The sequence below is a fragment of the Salmo trutta genome, chromosome 30, assembly GCF_901001165.1.
Source record: "Salmo trutta chromosome 30, fSalTru1.1, whole genome shotgun sequence".
Taxonomy (NCBI): Eukaryota; Metazoa; Chordata; class Actinopteri; order Salmoniformes; family Salmonidae; genus Salmo; species Salmo trutta.
In genome coordinates, this window is record NC_042986.1 from 299,570 (window position 1) to 322,399 (window position 22,830).

Sequence of the window (22,830 nt, forward strand, 5' to 3'; positions counted from 1 at the left end):
CTTTGGGTTCTTTCTGCCTGCGCTCTTTTCCCAGGAGACAGCCAGCTGTTGCGTACTCTAGTAGCTAGCTCACTTGCTTATTGGCAAATCATCATAATAACATTTGATGAATCATGTCGGACTTTGAGGTAGTAGAAGAACATTTTTATTCAGAGCCATATTTATTAGAGCCAGAATTTAGGAGGGAGGGGGAATCAGCGGAGTGGGTAGACGAGCTAGCAGAAGCGGTGGCGAGACCCTGGTCTGAGGTGGACGGCGGGGCATATCAATCAATGGCAACCAACAAAGAGTGTTTGTGCTGTGCTGAGTGGGACTTGTTACTGCCATCGCAGCCTTGATACTCTACATGACCAAAAGTATATGGAAACTCTTTCAAATTAGTGGATTTGGCTATTTCAGCCACACCCGTTGCTGACAGGTGTATAAAAATCGAGCACACTGCAATGCAATCTCCATAGACAAACTTGTCAGTGGAATGGCCTTACTTAAGGGCTCAGTGACTTTCAACGTGGCACCGTCATAGGATGCCACTTTTCAAACAAGTCAGTTCGTCAAATTTCTGCCCTGCTAGAGCTGCTCTGGTCAACTGTAAGTGCTGTTATTGTGACGTGGAAACGTCTAGAAGCAACAACGGCTCAGCCGCAAAGTGGTAGGCCACACAAGCTCACAGAACGGGAACAGGTGTGCTGAAGCACGTATAAATCGTCTGTCCCTCGGTTGCAACACTCACTACCGAGTTCCAAACTGTCTCTGGAAGCAACGTCAGCACAATAACTGTTCGTTGGGATCTTCATGAAATGGGTTTCCATGGCCGAGCAGCCTAAGATCACCATGCAAAATGCCAAGCATCGGCCTGAGTGGTGGAAACGCGTTATCTGGAGTGATGAATCACGCTTCATCTAGCAGTCCGACGGACGAATCTGGGCTTGGCGGATGCCAGCAGAACGCTACCTGCCCCAATGCATAGTGCCAACTGTAATGTTTGGAAGAGGAGGAATAATGGTCTGGTACTGTTTTTCATGGTTCGGGCTAGGTTTAGTTCGCGTTAAGGGAAATCTTAATGCTACAGCATACAATGACTTTCTTGACGATTCTGTGCTTCCAACTTTGTGGCAACAGTTTGGGGAAGGCCCTTTCCTGTTTCAGCATGACAATGCCCCAGTGCAGAAAGTGAGGTTCATACAGAAATGGTTTGTCGAGATCAGTGTAGAAGAACTTGACTGGCCTGCACAGAGTCCTGACCTCAACCCCATCGAATAATTCTGAGATGAATTGGAACGTCGACTGCTAGACAGGCCTAATCGCACAACATCAGTGCCCGACCTCACTAATGCTCGTGGCTAAATGGAAGATAGTCCCCACAGCAATGTTCCAACATCTAGTGGAAAGCCTTTCCCGAAAAGTGGAGGCAGTTATAACAGCAACATGGGGCGACCAACTCCACATTAATGTTCATCATTTTTGAATGAGATGTTCGGAGAGCAGGTTTCCACATACTTTTGGTCTTGTAGTGTATCTACAGTGAAGAAAGGAGCGCACCCAGAGACTAACAAACCGCAAGGACTTTTATGCGCTCATCAATCCTGGATACTTCTGTCTCAAAAATAAACTGGAAAAAGTAGCCCATACCTGCTGGACCAAATGGATAGCTGTCTATCGAGTAAGTGACATTACTCTTGCTTGTCCCAGCACACAGTAACAAAATATAAAAGATCTGTTGATAACTTTTGTTTTATAATTCCATTCTGATCAAATTAAATTGTTTCCTGTTACTAGATTATTTGGCTCTAGCTACTCACAAATAACAACTTAGTTGTTCTTAGTCAATACAGGCTGGTTGCATATCAACTGGTGTTGGAGTAGGCACTGAAGGGCTATAGACTTGGACCAGAAGAGTCATGCATTCACGTGTTGTTTCTGCTATTCGCCTCAAATATCCCTCGCCCACAGGAGTCTACATGGGATTCAAGGAGAAAGAGGATGTAATGGGCATGTTGTAATTACACGCCGATGATTTAGCTTCACAGCCAGATATTGCCTAACTAATTTAGTCAAATCACTGTAATAAATGCCATTTCTACCAGTACCATCTATTTTGTTAATATCTACTATAAGTGATTCATTACAGTATGCCATGTGATAGTGTGAATTAAATATAGCAGTCAAGTCAATGTTTCAGTAACATTTGAATACAAAGGTAAATTGGTAAAAGCCAACAAAACATAGTGTAGACCTATGTAATGACATGACAATCGATGAACCGGCAATTATTTATTTTATACAGCACAATACAGATCACTGCACATAATGTACAATACACAGTATAGACAAGTCATTCACACAATTCACAGCCATAAAAAGTAAAATAGACAGTACAAAGTAGGTATAGCAGTGCTGTTATGTACAGTGGTAGCCTAAAGTGAATGGATTTTTTTTTTATGCTAAAGATGCAGAGAGATCATGACCAGAGGCTAACAAATGATGTTACAATAAGTGTGTTTGTATTAGGTAGTAGTGCAAGGACGACTATGTCCATGGATACCTGGGGAGTTGAAGGTGTCAGAATAACCCCAAGTGTACTTGAATCTTGATGTGTGTGCTGCAATTGTCTATCAGCGTAACAGTGTTTTGTTACTTGTCGTGTTTTTTTTTGTGTGGACCCAAGGAAGAATAGCTGCTGCTTCGGCAAAAGCTAATGGAGATACCAATAAAGCAGTAATGACCTCCTCCTTGCTGGGTTTTTGCATGGGGTTATGTTGGCAGCCAAACGACAGCCTCTTCCACAGGATTTGGGCTTCAAGTATTTGTCCATGCGTCTCTGCAGGATGCGCGCCATCAGGTCATCCCGAAACTTTGAGCGGTGGGTTGATATATCAGCCGTGCAATCCACTGTTTTGATTGTTTTGGGTAGACAACGTTGGATCTTGGAGTGCCTGAAATGAGGCAAGAGAAGACGATAAACCAGTGAATACAATCTAAACACAAGGAAGTTGTCGTACATATAAAAATAACATATGGGAAACTTCTTGGTTTGCTACATTGCAATCAGGCTGGATGCAGTTGATCAGATTAGTGTAGTGATTGACGTAGTGTATATCCACTACATATACAAAAGTATGTGGACACCCCTTCAAATTAGTGGATTCGGCTATTTCAGCCACACCCGTTGCTGACAGGTGTATAATATCGAGCACACAGCCATGCAATCTCCATAGACAAACATCGGCAGTAAAATGGCCTTACTGAAGAGCTCAGTGACTTTCAACGTGGAACCGTCCTAGGATGCCACCTTCCAACAAGTTAGTTTGTCAAATGTCTGCCCTGCTAGAGCTGCTCCAGTCAACTGTAAATGCTGTTATTGTGAAGTGGAAATGTCTAGGAGCAACCATTGGCTCAGGCGCGAAGTGGTAGGCCATACAAGATCACAGAACGGGACCGTCAAGTGCTAAAGCGCGTAGTGCGTAAAAATAATTTGTCCTCGGTTGCAATACTCGCTACAGAGTTCCAAACTGCCTCTGGAAGCAACGTCAGCACAAGAACTGTTCGTCGGGATCTTCATGAAATTAGTTTTCATGGCCAAGCAGCCGCACACAAGCCTGAGATCACCACGCGCAATACCAAGCGCCGGCTGGAGTGGTGTAAAGCTCTCCGCCATTGGACTCTGGAGCAGTGGAAACGCGTTCTCTGGAGTGATGAATCACGCTTCACCATCTGGCAGTCCGACGGACAAATCTGGGTTTGGCGGATGCCAGGAGAACACTACTTGCACGAATGCATAGTGCCACCTGTAAAGTTTGGAGGAGGAATAATGATCTGGGGCTGTTTTTCAAGGTTCGGGCTAGGCCACCTTTGTTCCAGTGAAGGGATATCTTAAAGCTACAGCATACAAGCACATTCTAGACAATTCAGTTCTTCTAACTTTGTGGCAACAGTTTGGGGAAGGCCCTTTCCTGTTTCAGCATGACAATGGTTTGTCGAGATTGGTGTGGAAGAACTTGACTGCATAGAGCCCTGACCTCAACCCCATCAAACACCTTTGGGATTAATTGGAACGCCAACTGCTAGCCGGGCCTAATCGCCCAACATCAGTGCCTGACCTCACTAATGCTCTGTTGGCTGAATGGAAGCAAGTCCCCGCAGCAATGTTCCAACATCAAGTGGAAAGCCTTCCCAGAAGAGTGGAGGCTGTTATAGGAGCAAACAGGGAACCAACTCTATATTAACACCCATGATTTTGGAATGAGATTTTCGACGAGCAGGTGTCCACATACTTTTGGTCATGTAGTGTAGTCAGGCCGAACACTAGAAAAAGGGTGCCTCTGAGCACACTTGAAAGGGAACACCATCCCCCAGAGAAACCCCCACTTTCCCCATATCAACCAAACTAGCCTGGAGGGGCTACCTGTCCTTTTGTTAGAATAGATCTGTCTGGACAGGCCAATGATTGCATTACCATCCCAATATGACAAAAGATGTGCTAAAAAGTGTAAACCAGAACATTGATGGCATATTTTGAGTACTTACCAGCAACTGTTGAAGCTTGTCCTCTATTCTGGTTCTGAATGCGATGTTACTCCAGCAGACATGGAGTCCGTTCCTTGTGGACAGTCCACAGCAGGCACGTCATGTATCTCAACTTTAGTGAAAAATAAAGGAAAAGGGTACAGGAAATGTTGGTATTCATAAACAAACGAGAACACACTTGAAGAAAGCCATAATAGCTGTTTTGTTATTGTGGCATGCTGTCACCTATTACATAGCTAACACTATAAAGTCAAGCCAATTAATTTGTTTCTAAAGCATGTGGAAATTGTATAATTAGTTGGAAAGTATTTAAATCAAGTTGAATAAAGATGAAAATAATGGCACCACACAATTTTTAATAATGAAAGAAGGACATCACATAGTTTTGTGCATTTTAAGTTGTTTTGTTGTACTCAGCTTAACTTTGGCTTTGAGAGGAGGGCATCCCATTAAATGTAATGGATGACATGGACAGCTTATCCACAAGAAAATTGACAGGCCTATCACATTTTATCATGAGAACAGCTAGTTCCTATTCAATCAATCAGATACTGTTAGATCATCATCACACTTACCCCATTCTACTTTGTTCTGGCGTGCGTAGAATGCCCACTGATGGGACCACTGTATGTCTCAGGAAACGTCTCATCTTATGGCTCGTCAGTTCATCCTCTAAAAAAATGTCAGAGCAAACTAGCTACAACCTTTCTGAGGTCCTTGGTCAGTGTTGTCTATATTCACTGCAACTGGCCATAGTTTCAATCAGTCCGGATTATTCAATGGAAGTTGGTGAAATACTTTAGCCGACCACTTCCTTGGTTTGTTATTGCAAGCTTTTACAGCACACCCACAAACCATTTTCAATATTGGACAAGTGATGGTAGTCCGTTAACGTAACCGAAGTCTCACCACATTGCTACATGTGCTAGCTGTCAAGCTAACGTAAGCTAGCCAATAGCGTGAAAATACTTCCAGCAGTGTCAACAATATTCACAGTCATGGCTGCGAGGTAAAACTATAGTTTTGGACTGTTGATGTACTCTACTTATTCTGTGGGTTTTACAAGTGACGTTCTCTTCTCACACTTTGCCTACTTGATATCTAGCTAGCAAACTCGTTCAAAACTGCCGCTGTCCCGACATCTCAGCTGGCCAGCTCGCACACAGCCCATCCTTGCGCCCACCATCACAGCGGATGAATGAAATGCGTAGTTAGGAGAAAATATTTCAAAAAATAAATAAAAACTATAATTAAAATATTACAATTTCATATATACTTAGAGTACAAAGTGCTAATTTCCCTGATTTTAAGAGAAGCTGGCTAGTAGATGTCCATAGACATCCAGCAATTGCGCTAAAATAACGATATGCTACCTTCAACTTCCTTCAACGTGCACGCATACACAGAAAAATGGTATCCATGAGTTAGTCTTACTCTCGGTAAGTAGGAAATTATCCAAAATACCGAAGTATCCTTTTAATACTTGGTTGTTCTGCTGTCTCTGACTTTTCATGTGACTATATCTGGTAATACTTCTAATTCAATTGACCAGCAGGACCATTTCTGACATTTAAACGCCATCTGGAGAGCGAAATCTGCTTAGTTTTGCTGTCTGGCCCTCTACTAAATGTGAAATGTTGAACACTGCAATTTTTGGGTGCTCTCTGTCTGTGGTCTGGCGTTTTGACAGAAGACCAGATGTGAACTGCCCTGCACATGCCTTCTCCAAAAAGCACACGTCCACACTCTGCTGTGAGACAGAGCGAGAGGGAGCAGCAGCAAATGTCAGGCCCGGCTCTACCACGTCACCGACTGCTGCTATGGGAGAGCCAGAGGAGGGTAGGGGCAGCAGGGATGGATTTTTTATTGTCCAAGTCATGATGGTTGGTGGAGGGGCGCGTTACATAAGCACTCCAGCCTCTCTGTACCGCCTGGCCTCTGTAGTCTGTAGTCAGAGTAGTGTTAGATTCTCCCTGTTGCCCTCACCAAAATACACAGCACTAGATTTCTGCAGTGAAAATAAATATATTAAAATACACCTTTGCTATCATCTTTGGTTTAGTTTTAAAACAAAATAAAAATACAGCGAGTGTGGTTTTGGCGTACAGGCCTCGTTGCCTGCCTGTATTATTCCACATCCTGCTTTGTCCAACGTAGAGAAGTCAGAGATTCCAGGCAAAATGTGACAAATAAAGATTATTAGAGTGTTTGAGAAAGTGATGATGACAGAGGGGACTGGATGGGATAAATGCTTTTTCTTTTTTGATGCATTCTTAAGATCAACTATATATATATATATATATTTTTTTTTTTATTATTATTTTTTTTTTAAAGCAAAATTACCAAACAAATCTGTGCATATTGCTTATGGTCTAGATTCCAAGCTAATGCACTAATGTTGCTATTTTGTAGAAAGCCCTGGTTGATAATAGCCTAGATAACTACCTAGCAAAATGACGAAGAAACAATTTTATTCCCCCTCCATAACCCCATAATGCCAGCCCATAGCCAAATGTTTAGCTAACTAGCTAATGGCCATGTGAAGAGGGGTGCTGAGACATTTGGGGGGGCTAATAAGGGGCGAGTGGACTACTTTTTGGAAAAACAATATTTTTCATTAAAATATGTTTTACTTTCATTTATAATGATTTGTCAGGGGGTGCTGTAGCACCCTCACCACCCCTACATCACGTGGCTATGGCTAGCTAGCTAAGGACACTGCACTAACTCGGTAGCTAACATGTCAATACAGTGGTTAGCTAGCTTGGAGGAAGTATTTAGTGTTGTGCGCATTGCATCTTAGCTAACTACCATCCCATAGCCTATATTGCATATGAAGTGTGACTGGTTCACCATGGATGTACGGAGAAAATGCCCTCTTTTCTCATTTTATTTTTTTGGCTACCTCAAGTGGGGGTTTGTGCTCTCTGATTGGATCAAAGTCAATTTTTTGGCCCCTGACGAGCCTTGCTAGGTTCGTCGCTACCGGGTCGGCCCACAGCAGGTACCGCTTTTGTTCAAGCAAGAGAAGGAACGGCCTCCCACTGTGATAAGTACTTTTCTGTCAGCAGTGAGATTCTCGGTGTGTTTCATGCTTTACCCACTCGACCAGACTCCGGTCTCTTGGGTGACTTTTTAAGTTAATCCTGGTTGTAGAACTTTGTAAGGACACTCTCAGACCAACTCAAGTGCATACAAAAGCATGATTGGCATATATCCAATACAAGAATACACCGAATTCATTATCCCTGCCCTTAATACACTGGATTTTCTAAGCTCAGGAATCAGGAATAATATGACCAAGCTTAGGAGCTCACCGTAGGAGAAGGTGTCAGGGAGTGGGACCCCATGGCCGGCCAGCTCCTGGAAGGTCCAGAACTTGTTGACGCAGTTGAGGATGGCCTGGGGCCGGTTGACCAGCCGGCAGCCCATCTTTTCCAGGTGGCGTAGCACCGTGATGTCGCTGTCCGACTGCACCCAGGGGGTGGGGACTCGCACCACCGCCACCTGAGGGTAGGACGTCACCACCTCCTGCTCGACCCGCAGACCTGGGGAGGGAATGAGAGAGAGTGAGAGGGGAGAGAGAGAGAGAGACAAAATTGTTTTTTAGCGTGAAATATTCCGAATGTCACATTTCACATACAGTAAAGATTTAAATTAAATGCAGTCTCAAATAGCCACCTGTCCCTTTTTATTAGTCGGGCAACGGCACACTTTTCATCAAATAAAAGCCTGTTTCAAATAAACAAGGTTTGATTTGTTACATTAAATAATTCAGTAATGACTTAAAAAAATATGAAAATCATCTGTTTTTATCGCCAATAAGAACTGCTAGCCATTAGCTGCTAACAGCTGAGAACGGCTAGCTTACTTGCAAGCACAAAAACAGTCAACAACTTCGGAAGTACAGAACCTTAGAAATCAGCTGAATCGCCCTTTTGTGGTCACTTTAATAATGTTTACATATCTTACATTACTCATCTCATATGTATATACTGTATTCTATACTATCTACTGTATCTTAGGCTATTCCGCTCTGACATTGCGCATCCATATATTTATATATTCTGAATTCCATTCCTTTACTTAGATTAGTGTGTATTAGGGATTTGTTGTGAAATTGTTAGATATAACTTGTTAGATATTGCTGCACTGTCGGAACTAGAATCACAAGCATTTCCCTACACCCGCAATAACATCTGCTAACCACCTTGTATGTGACAAATAAAATTTGAAGTAAGAATTGACTAAAATGCACAGTCAAAGAGGGGAATAATTATGGTCAAGAAAAGTGAGTTATTTTTTAATAGAGGCATACTAACACAAAAGAAACATGACAGCGTGTAAATGATAACACATTAGTGCAGGAAATTAGAAATTGATTAAAATGCTGGAAGTGAAAGCTGGAATTAAACAATTAACTATGCAAATGAGTAAAAACCGTGCACATTAAAGAAATAGATGCCTGGCTCAAATAGAAGCCTGTCTCTAATAAGCGCATGTTGTGTTCAGTGATTTAAGTAAATAAACGCCCAGGCTATTAATTTAAGTTTTACGGTAGTTTCATATAGAAGTCATTGGATATTATTGATTAATCAATGAACACAGGCTGCACTTTCACTAATGTCAAGAGAACACATTTCATTGATAACATTTTACAGAGCAACTCTGGTAGCTACAGTGGCTTGCCTGTTTCACACAACAACCAGACAACCTAAAAGTAGCGTCCGTTTAGAAGGTTCATGCCACCAGTCCCTCCCATGTCACATTAGCATCCCACAAACAAACCCAGAAATCTGTTTCCACAGTACCAACACGTAGGCCTAGACTAGTTGTGAGTGGATCCTGCTGTGTTTGTGTACGCACTACGCAGGTCCAGCCATTATCGAGCCATTATCGAGCTGCTCTGGATGTGTGAGCTCTGAGCTGGCCCTGTGTAGCAGAGGTGTGGGTCCATGTAGGGTAGCCTAGTGGTGTTAGTGCTTCATTTGGACTGGGTCCGGCCCGTGTCGCTCACATCCACATGCTCCCTGTGGCACTGCCAATTTCTCTGGCCTCAAGGCCAAGAGTCATCGCCCCCAGAGGAGCACAGATCCCCAGCAGTATACTTAATACAGCTTATAGTTCAGTGCTTTCTCCCAATATAGGAAGGTATAAGCACATTAATTGTACCTTTATTTCAACAGGGAGTCCTCTATGTCTATGTCTATTTTAAAAGGGAGCCCTGCATTTCACACATTAGAATACAAGCAACAGTTAAAATACACAAAAATCTAAAATACAATCAAAATACAATCATAGATACCATCTACATCTCTCAGCTACCAGGTCTATAATCAATACCTTAAAATGCCTGAGCGGCACCAGAACACCCAATTTCAACAAGCTATGCAGAACAAACCCTGCAAACGTGTTTTTGTAACTCATGTAGCCAGTCTTAAGCCAGGGAGATTGACTGAACCTAAATACACATAAGAGCTTTCTACAATCATACACGCAAGAGGTGCCACCAGCACCTATTCTCTGATAGATCTTACACCAAATTTGTTTAAAGTATACAAGAGATCGGCTATAAATAGCTATCTATAGATTGCATACATATGTGTATTTATATTGACATAGTTTGCGTGTTTGAACGTTATGCTCAAGGTTACATTCTCACTGTGAGATTTAACTGGCAACTAACTAGAGGTCGACCGATTAATCGGCATGGCCGATTAATTAGGGCCAATTTCAAGTGTTCATAACAAATTGATCAATTTTGCATGCCGATTGTGGCCGATTACATTGCATTCCACGAGGAAACTGTGTGGCAGGCTAACCACCTGTTACGCGAGTGCAGCAAGGAGCCAAGGTAAGTTGCTAGCTAGCATTACACTTATCTTATAAAAATGAATGACCAAAGGCTTGTATTTCTGTGTTTATTATATTATAATTAAGTCTATGATTTGATATTTGATAGAGCAGTCTGACTGAGTGGTGGTAGGCGGCAGCAGGCTCGTAAGCATTCATTCAAACTTTACTGCGTTTGCCAGCAGCTCTTAGCAATGCTTGATTCACACGCTGTTTATGACTTCAAGCCTATCAACTCCTGAGATTAGGCTGGCAATACTAAAGTGCCTATTAGAACATCCAATAGTCAAAGGTATATGAAATACAAATGGTATAGAGAGAAATAGTCGACACGTCACAATTCCTATAATAACTACAACCTAAAACTTCTTAACTGGGAATATTGAAGAACTGGGAATATTGAACCACCAGCTTTCATATGTTCTCATGTTCTGAGCAAGGAACTTAAAAGTTAGCTTTTTTACGTGGCACATATTGCACTTTTACTTTCTTCTCCAACACTGTGTTTTTGCATTATCTAAACCAAATTGAGCATGTTTCATTATTTATTTGAGACTAAATAGATTTTATTTCTGTATTATGGCCTTCCCTGTAGCTCAGTTGGTAGAGCATGGTGTTTGCAACACCAGGGTTGTGGGTTCGATTCCCACGGGGGGCCAGCACAGAAAAAAAATGTATGAAATTGTATGAAATGTATGCATTCACTACTGTAAGTCGCTCTAGATAAGAGCGTCTGCTAAATGACTAAAATGTAAAATGTAAATATTAAGATAAAATAAGTGTTCATTGTTCATTCAGTATTGTTGTAATTGTCATTATTACAAATATATATAAAAATTAACCAGTATCGGCTTTTTTTGGTCCTCCAATAATCGGTATCGGCGTTGAAATATCATAATCGGTCAACCGCTACAACTAACAGTTCATTTAGGCCTAGTACCAGCCATTTTAATTCCATAAGAACAACAATAAGGAGACATGCACAGAAACGTTAGCAACAGCACAACATGGTGGAATAGAAAGAAAAGCAAAAAAGCATCGATGAAGGGATGAGAAGGAGAGGTGCTGCGCAGCTAGGTTTGCAGTAGGTGCTTTGGCCCAGCAGCTCAGCAGGAGAGCCAGATGGGGTGATGATGGGACGTGAGGAGAAGTGGGGGCAGGAGAGGAGGGAAAAGAGGGGCTTGTCACTGACGCTGCACTATTTGCTCCACCGTGACCTGCTTTTCAGCCATCTTAAGATCTCCGCTCACTAAAGAGACAGCGTCAACGCTGGATTGACAGAGGTCACAGTGTTTGAGAGACACAAACAAAGAATAGGTGACAGGCTTCTCAAATACTGGCTCCTAATGCCTGAGAAGTCACAGAGAGAAGGAAGGAGATGAGCCATTTTTGGTTCAAACGATGGTCAGAGATAAATGCAGCCGGACAATAGAAAAGGATGGAGATGTATGCATAAAGAACTGCAGGGGAGGTGGGGAGAAGTGTCTGTATGTGGCAGGGGATGCGTCAGAAGTGGAAAGCGTTTGTTTAGGAATGACCCTGCCTGTCCCCCCCTCCTCTCACTCTCAGTATTCAATTGGGGGATTCACTCACTGCATGCACACTCCCCCCATTCATACTGGTTTGATTGTGCAGCCGTTGAGCGAGCCATGCTACAATGAAGTATCAAAGGACACTGGCCAAGACAGTATTCGGTGTCCACATCACTTGTGTCGGTTTCCAAGGCAACTACACAGATCACATGGAAACCCTGATGAATCTGTCCACATCCAGTGCGCTCATAGTACTGTCAGACAGCCACATAATCATTTCGAAAACGTTTACAAAATGTTCTTATAACCCTCTATTCCCTTTGGCAGAAGGACCATCCGGGCATATAGTGTTTCCAATTTCTAGTGACAAAATGACGTTTACGGCCATCTAATCTACCAGTCATCTTTCCGTGTGCAGGGCCTTCCGTCCCCACGGGCGTTGAACTGTGTGTTATTTTCGTTGTGTCTGACAGGGCTGACTGGCTCCATAACTGCTGAGTGGGGGGCTCCCATCCCGCTCTGGCATTCTGTGCATTCCGCCGTGACGTCACAATACGGCTGGGCTGACATGCCAACGCTCAACAGGCCTTGCCAGCCCTGGCCGCAGCCCTGGCACGGGCCAGGCGGGCACCACTTCCTCTGGGGAAAGGGTGGGTGACTGGCTGGCTGGACACTGGTCTGTCTTGTCTAGCGATAATACAGCCACGTAGCCGACACAAACACACATTAAACTGTGATTACCATGCATTGGTGCATTTCAAATGTGTAGGGCCTGGGCCTATTAAGTAATTGTATACAATCATTTAGAGAATAACCTATTGATTTATTACTTGCAAGAGTCTGTCTCGTTAGAACTACAATATGTGATTCGCTCATCTACAATAATAATCAACATCTCAGTTGATGTTCTTTATCGCAATATGTGCTATAAGAGGTTATTTATTGTACTTCAGGTCTATTTAGCTGAAAACGCCCTCAATCACACAGTGATTAGGCTGCTACTGAATGTGCTGCTGCTGGCCCTGTCAGCAAGGATCAAGCTGGACCAAAGGAAGTGTGCAGAACTGTTTTGCTCGCAGGGGGAGGGGTATGTATGTGGGTACGCAGAACCATGAGCCTCTGCGACCCCTCATGATGAGTTCTGTTTTTTTGTGGCCCCTATCCCCATCAAAATGTCCCATCCCTGCTGTAACCAATACCACACCAATGCATCAGCGTACGGTGTGTGTCATTTAATTTCATGGGCCAGGTTTCAATCCTACCTGGTTGGTATTGACAACAACGCCTCATGTGTTCTTAGGCAGGATTTGATGTGACATTAAGATGTGCTTTGTGACACACAGGGACGGCGTCACCTATGCATTGTCAGATTGATTGGAGAGGACAGCATCCATGAGGTAGTGAGTGTTTCCCTTGGTATAATAACCATTAATGCTCTGCGGCCTCTGTCATATCTATCTAGAACTATGTAAACTGCTTTGCCAAATACAGAGTCATAATATGCAAATGCACCTTTTCCCATCACTTGAGAGCAAGCAAATGAGTTGTCGTGACACATCTCACTACAGTGGGAGAGGAATTATCAGTCTTTGACCGCCAGGGCGTTATTACATCACGAGATAAAAAAAAGAAACTCATAAAAACTGATATAATCTCTCCCTGACCTGCCATGTCAACTAGCATACGACATTAGTGTACCCTTCAACACTTTATTAAATAGGCTAAAAGTGTTGTAAACAAAAAGATAACATGAAAGTAGCTTATTTCTTTCTAGATCTGTTTATAAAGGAAGGATTAAACACAAATCATATCAACCTATAATCTAAGCATTGCACTTCCAAATACATAAAATGGGGATCATTATCCAAGCTAAATACAGCCTAATGCTGACATTATATTGGGAGACAAGTGAATTATCCATTCAACTTCAGCCATAGGCTAATAAAAAGAGGTGAAATGCTATACTGACTTCTCTGTTCCCTTCTAAAAACCAGCTGAACGTATTCTTCAGGCGACTTGGTGTTTCCTCACACTTTGCTCTTTGCCATTTCCAAGGCACGTTTGTCCTTCATTGAATACAACATTTTACAGCTGACAATGTCTTGGGAAATAGGCTCAAATGTAGGCAAATTATTTTAGTTTAAGCTAAAACAATTGAGCTAAAACGGCCTTGTCAAAAGCAGAAGTGTTCATATGCTCACATGGGAAAGCTGTTATAGTTCAGCATGGTTCGTCAATGGGGAGTCTTTCCTTAGTGTTCCGATGCCAATATTAGGATTATGGAAAATTAGGGAATTCAATCCTTGGTCTATTAATGATGCATCTTGTCTCACATCATATGACTGCTGGTGGAAAATCACAATGTGTTAAATTGGCCATCGCTCGTGAGATCCTATGTCCTATTGCCTTTTCTATAAAATGATGGACATGTTATATTTGTCTAGCACTGACAAATGTGTTTGTGTGGCCTCCACAAGGAAGGCCAAAGAATCCGTCATCAATTCATAACCTGTCTTCCTCGTGCACAACTCTTTATTTCTGAATCATGGGATGTGAGATTCCTTTGGATGACCATTGGGATTGGCAGTGGACATAATAATAATAATAATAATAATTTGGTGGGTGCTTCTATTTGTATCATTTCCAAATATTAGTCCTATTTGGAAATGCGTTTTTTGCATATCCCAACTCCCCCTGAGACACCCTCGGATAGTGGGGTCAAGGCCAGAGTCTGCTGTTATCAACGTCAGTGTCAGAGGAAGGCCCAAAAAATTGTCAGTTTCCAGCCACCCAAGCCACAGACTGTTCTCTCTGCTACTGCACGGTAAGCAGTACCAATGCACTGGAACCAACAGGAACCTGAACAGCTTCTACCTGGGTTGGCGCCCCCCCTTGGGTTGTGCCATGGCGGAGATTTTTGTGGGCTATACTCGGCCTTGTCTTCGGACGGTAAGTTGGTGGTTGTAGACATCCCTCTAGTGGTGAGGGGGCTGTGTTTTGGCAAAGTGGGTGGGGTTATATCCTGCCTGTTTGGCCCTGTCCGGGGGTATCATCGGATGGGGCCACAGTGTCTTCTGATCCCTCCTGTCTCAGCCTCCAGTATTTATGCTGCAGTAGTTTATGTGCCGGGGGGCTAGGGTCAGTCTGTTTCATCTGGAGTATTCTCTTGTCTTATCCGGTGTCCTGTGTGAATTTAAATATGCTCTCTCTAATTCTCTCTTTCTCTCTTTCTTTCTTTCTCTCGGAGGACCTGAGCCCTAGGACCATGCCTCGGGACTACCTGGCATGATGACTCCTTGCTGTCCCCAGTCCACCTGGCCATGCTGCTGCTCCCGTTTCAACTGTTCTGCCTGCGGCTACGGAACCCTGACCTGTTCACCGGACGTGCTTGTTGCACCCTCGACAACTACAATGATTATTATTATTTGACCATGCTGGTCATTTATGAACATTTTAACATCTTGACCATGTTCTGTTATAATATCCACCCGGCACAGCCAGAAGAGGACTGGCCACCCCTCATAGCCTGGTTCCTCTCTAGGTTTCTTCCTAGGTTTTTGGCCTTTCTAGGGAGTTTTTCCTAGGGAGTTTTTCCTAGCCACCGTGCCTCTTTCACATGCATTGCTTGCTGTTTGGGGTTTTAGGCTGGGTTTCTGTACAGCACTTTGAGATTTCAGCTGATATACGAAGGGCTATATAAATAAATTTGATTTGATTTGATTCTACCCCCAAGCCATAAGACTTCTAAACAAGACTGATAAGTAACTAATCAAATGGCTACCCGGACTACCTGCATTGACCCTTTTTTGCACCAACTATCTTGCACTGACTCTACTACTTTTTGGGAATGGTTTTATCCTCACGAGAGGCTGAGCTGGCTTCCTCACTTTCCATTTTGATGGAACTCTTACCGCCGCTACACTTCTCCGGCGTGGTTACAATTTGTGAAAGGCTGTCTAGGGTTGTGATTGGTGGATAACCTCTGTGCACGTGTTGTCACGCAATTGGGACATGATTCGACATTGGGTTGACAGAAAAGAGACACTGCATTTGTAAAGTGTTACAACATTATAACAGAACCTCGATTCTTGCGATACAGGCATTTTCCATATCGCACTAAAACATAAACTCGATATATTGCCCAGCCCTAATATGACGCTACAAGCTTGGCACACCTGTATTTGGGGAGTTTCTCCCATTCTTCTCTGCAGATCCTCTCAAGCTCGGTCAGGTTGGATGGGGAGCGTCGCTGCACAGCTATTTTTAGATCTCTCCAGAGAATGGCATTCAAAGACTTGTCCTGAAGCAACTCCTGCATTGTTTTGGCTGTGTGCTTAGGGTCGTTGTCCGGTTGAAAGGTGAACCTTCGCCCTAGTCTGAGGTCCTCAGCGCCCTGGAGCAGGTTTTCATTAAGGATCTCTCTGTACTTTGCTCCGTTCATCTTTCCCTTGATCCTGACTAGTCTCCCAGTCCCTGCTGCTGAAAATCATCCCAACAGCGTGTTTCTGCCATCACCATGCTTCACCGTAGGTATGGTGCCAGGTTTCCTCCAGATGTGACGCTTGGCATTCAGGCCAAGATGTTCAATCTTGGTTTCATCAGATCAGAGAATCTTGTTTCTCATGGTCTGAGAGTCCTTTAGGTTACTTTAGGCAAACTCCAAGCGGGCTGTCATGTGCCTTTTTCTAAGGAGTGGCTTCCATCTGGCAACTCTACCATAAAAGCCTGATTGGTGGAGTGCTGCAGAGATGGTTGTCCTTCTGGGAGGAACTCTGGAGCTCTGTCAGAGTAACCATCGGGTTCTTGGTCACCTCCCTGACCAAGGCCCTTCTCCCCTGATTGCTCAGTTTGGCCAGCTCTAGGAAGAGTCTTGGTGGTTCCCAACTTCTTCCATTTAAGAATGATGGAGGCCACGGTGTTCTTGGGGACCTTCAATGCGGCAGACATTTTTTGGTACCCTTCCACAGATCTGAGCCTAGCCACAATCCTGTCTCAGAGCTCTACAGACAATTCCTTTGACCTCATGGCATGGTTTTTGCTCTGACATGCACTGTCAACTGTGGGACCTTATATAGACAGGTGTGTGCCTTTCCAAATCATGTCCAATCAATTTAATTTACATCTCAAGGATGCTCAATGGAAACAGAATGCACCTGAGCTAAATTTAAATTTGTAAACATTTGCAAAAAATTCGAAAAACCTGTTTTCGCTTAGTCATTATGGGTTATTGTGTGTAGATTGATGAGGGGAAAAAATATTTAATCAATTTTAGAATAAGGCTGTAAGGTAACAAAATGTGGAAAAAGGGAAGGGGTCGGAATACTTTCCGAATGCACTGTATATGCACAGTACATAGCTACCTCAATTACCTTGTACACCTGCACATCGACTCGTACTGGTACTTCCTTGATTTATCCATGTTATTTTCTACTCCCTATACATAGCATGTTATTTTGACTAATTCTTACTCATTATTTAATTTGTATTTATTCCTTGTGTCACTATTTCATTTTTGTATCTTATCTTTAACTCCCGTAAGTAAGCATCTCACTGTTAGTCTACACCTGTTGTCTACGAAGCATGTGACAAATAAAATGTGAATTGATGGGCACATCAACAGATTTTTCACTTTGACAGGTCAGGGATTCAAACTAATGACCTTTGAGTTACTGGCCCAACGCTCTAACCACTGGTCTATTTTTAGAGTGAGTCTTGCTACTAAAGCTATTTACACACTACAGGGCCGATGTAAACCACACCATTTCAACCCTGCTGTCATTTAGATAGCACTAGAGGTATAGGCCTAGTGCATTATGATGTAGTTATAATGCATTGTAAGACCTGTCATGAGCATGTATGACCTCTTAATTTAGTTTTATAATAATCTCATAATGATCCACCTGAACTGTGGGTTTCGCAGGGTTGATGGGATTGGTTGAATGGCTTCGTGTGAAAAATGGCTTAGTGTGACCTAAAGCTGCCATTATGGCCAAACTCTCCACTGGCCATTAATCTGTGATGTCAACACTAATGACTAAAGCCATATATGTAGATCTGAGGCCAGCTGGGATTAGAGGGCAGGCCCCACAGGACACAACCCTGCTCCAGTTGTAGCTCTGGCTAAACTAGACAGCTGTCTATTTACCTACCTATCTAGGCCAATAGTCCTACCCTCCCTTCCTCCTGGGTTTCTCACAGATTATCCAGCATTGAAGACTATCTACCAATTAGGCCATTGTTGAAGTGACTCCTTGCAAAGAGCATGGGCCAATGATAAACTGAGTGGCTTTGACTTTAACACCATTTTTGTAAGATAGGCTAACGATGTACACCACCTACATCACTTATCTCGTTTAAACTGTTGTAGAGTAGCACATTCGACATGTAGCCTACGTGGAGGATTAGGAAAGTGTACACTGGTTAACAGATTGGACGTGCTCCATTACAGGTGAAGAAAGGGCTTCTGGATCTCACTGCCACATTTCAAAGAGACAGCTCCCCCTCCCCACCTCCGGGTCTGAGTCAGCTTGCCCCCTCCCCCTCTCTAGTCAATGCCAACATGTAAGATGTGCTATAAAACAGCCTGCCACTTCATTGCGCTCAATGACCCCCCCCCTTCCCAATCTCATGTCTCACTACTAAATTCCAAGGGTCTCTTGTTCTTCCAATATGAACCTTCATAGCGACAAATCAAACAAAGCTCATTGAATCAACCAACCCAGGATATGACAATTAAAGCCCGTTTTTTTGGACAAGGATTATAATATCCTTGTCCAAAAAGACTCCACCCATTTACCTTTCCACATTGTTCACTTAAAACACATTTTTATTTTATTTAACTAGGCCGCCCTATAGGACTTCCGATCATTGCCGGTTGTGATAAGTGACACCTCTAGCACTTAGATGCAGTGCCTTAGACCGATGCACCATTCGGGAGCCACAAAATTCAAAGAATGAAAGCATAAATTAGTTTGTGTATGCTAAACTGCTTATATTAATGATGCCCAATAGTTTTTTTATTATCAGTTAAAGTGATAAACTTGTAACTATTGTTTTACTTGTTCCACCAGCCATCAGTGCTCTAGTCTGCGTTCTGACGCCTCTGTGCCTGTTGTCCCTGCATGGAAATGCCTCGTAACAAACCCAATTTCTACTATTTATTAGCAATTGTTGACTCGTGCATGACAAAAGCGAAGGCAGCTAAGAATGAAACAATCAAGCTAGCTATATCCACTACAAACGTCACTTAGCTAATTACAAATCAATGAAAAGTGAACTACGTCCTCTGCTAAAGTTACAGCTTAAATGCTTCCGTTTAATTCGGGTGAGTTAGCATAGCTTTGCTGGCCCATGAAGAACAGCCTGTATAGCCCTAGCCTACATTGCTAGCTAGCCACTCTCTTTGTATTGCGATGCGCTTTTCACAACAGCTATCTAGCATAACGTTAGCTGGCCACTTATTCTACGGCCTACTGAACATAGCTATGTAGCTAGCAAAGTACTGTACAACTCACCTCCGGATTTGGTATCGTGGAGTTGAGTATGGCTTTGTATATAGCCAATATTATCGCAGTGTTTACGCCTACGCATGTGTCCTATTTGATGAAGTAGCTATTGTTTTGCCTTGGCATCATTCATGCAGTATCTCCGTGTGAGTGACTACTCGAGGCTGTCTGGAAACTAGGTTAGGCGGTCACCGTCACACTGTTAGCTAGCTAGCCAGCAGCTCGCGCTGGGAAGCTGTGTGTGTGCTTCTTGCCGAACAATACCTGCTACTGCAAAACTTGGATAGTGGATATACTAACGTAACACTGAAACACATCCAATAATAGACAACAAGAATACACGATTCAACCCCAATTCAAAACAGTTAATCGTGTATATATATATATATATATATATATATATATGACTATTGTCTTACAGTAGTGCATGGGCAACTTCAAATCTAGTGATACTTGCCTAATTGTCCCTCGCTGATGGTGAGCACGATTTGGTCCATGAGAAGAGAGCGGAATTCAACATCCTCCTCGGAGCATCGCTGTTTCAGAGCCCGAAGGATCTGAACTTGCGGATACTCCTGGTGGATACGCCGGTCGGTCACAAACCAAACTCGAGAACACATGTTTATATCGAACTGTGTCGTGCCGATTACAAAAAATGTAGTTAATACACAGCTGTGGCCGAGGGGGCGGTGGGCGAGCGAGAGAGCAGGATCCTGGTCAGAGCAAAGGGAATAATAAAGATGCTCACACAATAGAGTGCAAGCAATGTGGGGGGGAAGCAAATACCACGATTGAGTCTGTTCGTTTAAATGGAGTCGATGAATTATTCGATTTCTACTTGCTTCCCTTCATTTGCAGCCCGTTATTCCTGGTCCCATCCGATCCAACATCCCGCTGAATCATAAGCACCACAAGACAAAAGCTGTGTAACTCTACTACAATGTTTATAACGGCGTTTCTCATCTATATCAGCATTTATTATCTTCTACAAATAATACTTGTAGCAGTATTAGCTATGGCTCCTTGCACTTGCAGCCCTTTAGGGCAAACAAAGCTTGTGCAGTATTGATTCGAATCCTTTGCTCATCGAACTCAACAGCTAGGCCTGCTATCCAGTGAACGCGGCAGCCGCTTGGCTGAATAACACAATTGTGGTAGCTGTATGATTTATCGAAGAAAAGACGGCTGCTGCTTGTATACCCACGCCTGTTTGGTCTGATTGATTAGCTGTTGGCGGAATGGACCTGTACGGCTATCCACGAGGATCGGGTGCTGAAAAGGTGCACGTTTGTTTCCAGTTGTGCGTTTTTCTTCAAGCACGCGCCTCGTTTACAACAAAATTGTCCGCGTTCCCCGAAAATAGATGGAGAATGATAATCGAGTTTATGTCATCATACCGACCAATCGCAGCTTGTAAACCAACGGGTGCATTAATAGGTGCATTCGTTTTAGCTCGCTCAGGACACTGAATGGGCCGAGTTCGTGTATTTTAGACTACTGGATTGGTTCTAAAATGAACCCCGGGGCGCCGGACGACAACGAATGCACCCAGGGTTATTGTCCAATCAGGATGCTGATGCTGCGGAGGCTCGCAAGGCATGTGTGCAGATGAGAATGCGTGACTTAACATAGGGGTGTGACCAACGAGTGCGCGCGGATGCTGTGATACACTGCATGTCAAGAGGGGGGAGTACCACGAGTTCGCGCATCACCCAAACCGGTTCATACCGGGTGCTGCTTGGAGGTTTGGTCAAACCAACGCCTCCGTCTTCATGTTGTGATGCTGAAATAAATGCCAGAAATTATAACATAGCTTAAACAATCGTATGGCCAAAATGGGTTTCTTAGCTGTAGCCTAATCGAAACATTGATCGACAGCCTACATTATAACGGTCCGCAGCCTATTTAGCTCCGCAAAAGCAATAGGCTGCAATGTAATATCCGAAGAAGGGCGTGTATACCGTTGTGAAGCAGGCAAGAATAACTAGGAACTTCCTGTTCACGGATTTTTGGAATTAACAATATAAATAATAATGTAAATAATAATCATTTATTCAACTTATATAGTGCTTTTCAAATAATCTCAAAGCACACAAAAAAATACATGTAATTTAGAAAAACAACATCACAACATGAGATGGACAGTCATTAGAAAGTTCATGACTTGAGTAGTCAAGCGGGAAGAGAAAGTCTGTGGTAGGCAGGTCTCATCGAGGTGTCTCGCTGTCTCTGGCTTTTCTGTAGTAGAACTCATTCAGATGATAAATGAATAAATAGGGCAAAATGATGGAAAATGTGCACAATTATCTATATATTCTATAGTAATTAACGTACACAGAATAATTAAACGTATTTCTATAATACATCTTATGTGATTTGTTTATTTAAAAATGTTTTGTGTATGTACTCCTATCATTTCTTGGACTGTACATAATTGCCTGTATGTTGTGTCGAAGTAAAAGGTGGGTCCAGTCTACTCAGGAGCACTTGTACTTTCCAAATTGCCAAAGTTTACACCCCAAGGGGGTCCATTCTACTCTGCTCATTTTGTGGCCCTTGAACAGTGGCCAAACAGCTTAAATGCAGTATGTTTTTCATATTGGACATATATATTGTACCATACATAATTGCCTGTATGTTGTGTCGCAGGAAAAGGGGGTCCATTATCCTCAGGAGCACTTCTACTTAAATGCAGTACGTTTTTATTTTTTGGTCTGTTATTTGTATTATTGTATTACTGTTGTATCATAATAAAAAAATATATAATACATTTTTTTTAATGAAATGTATGCATTCACTACTGTAAGTCGCTCTGGATAAGAGCGTCTGCTAAATGACTAAAATGTAAATGTAAAATAATAACTATCTAGTAATCAAACAATATTGTCAATGCTATAATATTAATTGTGTCATTAAGGCTATTAACAATTTTTTCATATTGTTAAAAAAAATCTAAATCTGCTAACATTTCCTAATAAAATTTTAAAAATGTAGACCATTTGTTTTATTTTACACCGTCTTCATTGTGGGACTTTTCTTTTGAAAGGAAATCGCCAAGGTCACGGTCTTATTCTTGCTAGGTCTTGCTTTTTCTTGCTGGCTTCTCAGAGGTGGTGTGTATAATATGGTCAAAGATAGTGGAAATATGAAGCTCACTCAGGCTGTTGACCATAGAAAAAAATGGTCAGTTCCGATCTACTTAACCCGTAGACACCAATGCAAAGCAGCTGGGTCTGGTCTATTTAGTTCATTGACTTTCACTGAACCAGAAAAAAACTGAAAAAAACCTTTGAGTAGGGTGTCTCGCTTCCTCTTCTGTTTCTGGTTTAAAGAAACAAGATCTCATGTAGTTTTCCTGGTAGAGTGTCAGAATAGTTGGTTTTTGTAAGCCACTACACTTCAGATTATGTGCATTC

At 42.7% G+C, this 22,830-nt stretch overlaps 1 protein-coding gene across 2 annotated transcripts in view; it reads right to left on the minus strand.

Moving 5' to 3' along the window:
• Positions 1-20,868, minus strand: part of LOC115168921 (beta-citrylglutamate synthase B) — a 28,921-nt gene extending 8,053 nt beyond the window's left edge. Inside the window, exons 1-2 of one of the 2 annotated variants that reach the window (XM_029724442.1) lie at positions 19,872-20,868; positions 7,842-8,072 (exon numbers count right to left, since the gene is read on the minus strand). In XM_029724442.1, the coding sequence (XP_029580302.1) occupies positions 7,842-8,072; positions 19,872-20,034 (394 nt within the window). In that variant the 5' untranslated portion in view covers positions 20,035-20,868. Of the gene's footprint in view, positions 1-7,841; positions 8,073-19,423; positions 19,726-19,871 lie in introns of those variants that run through there. The other variant, XM_029724443.1, reaches the window with a different exon arrangement.
• Between the last annotated feature and the right edge of the window lie 1,962 nt (positions 20,869-22,830).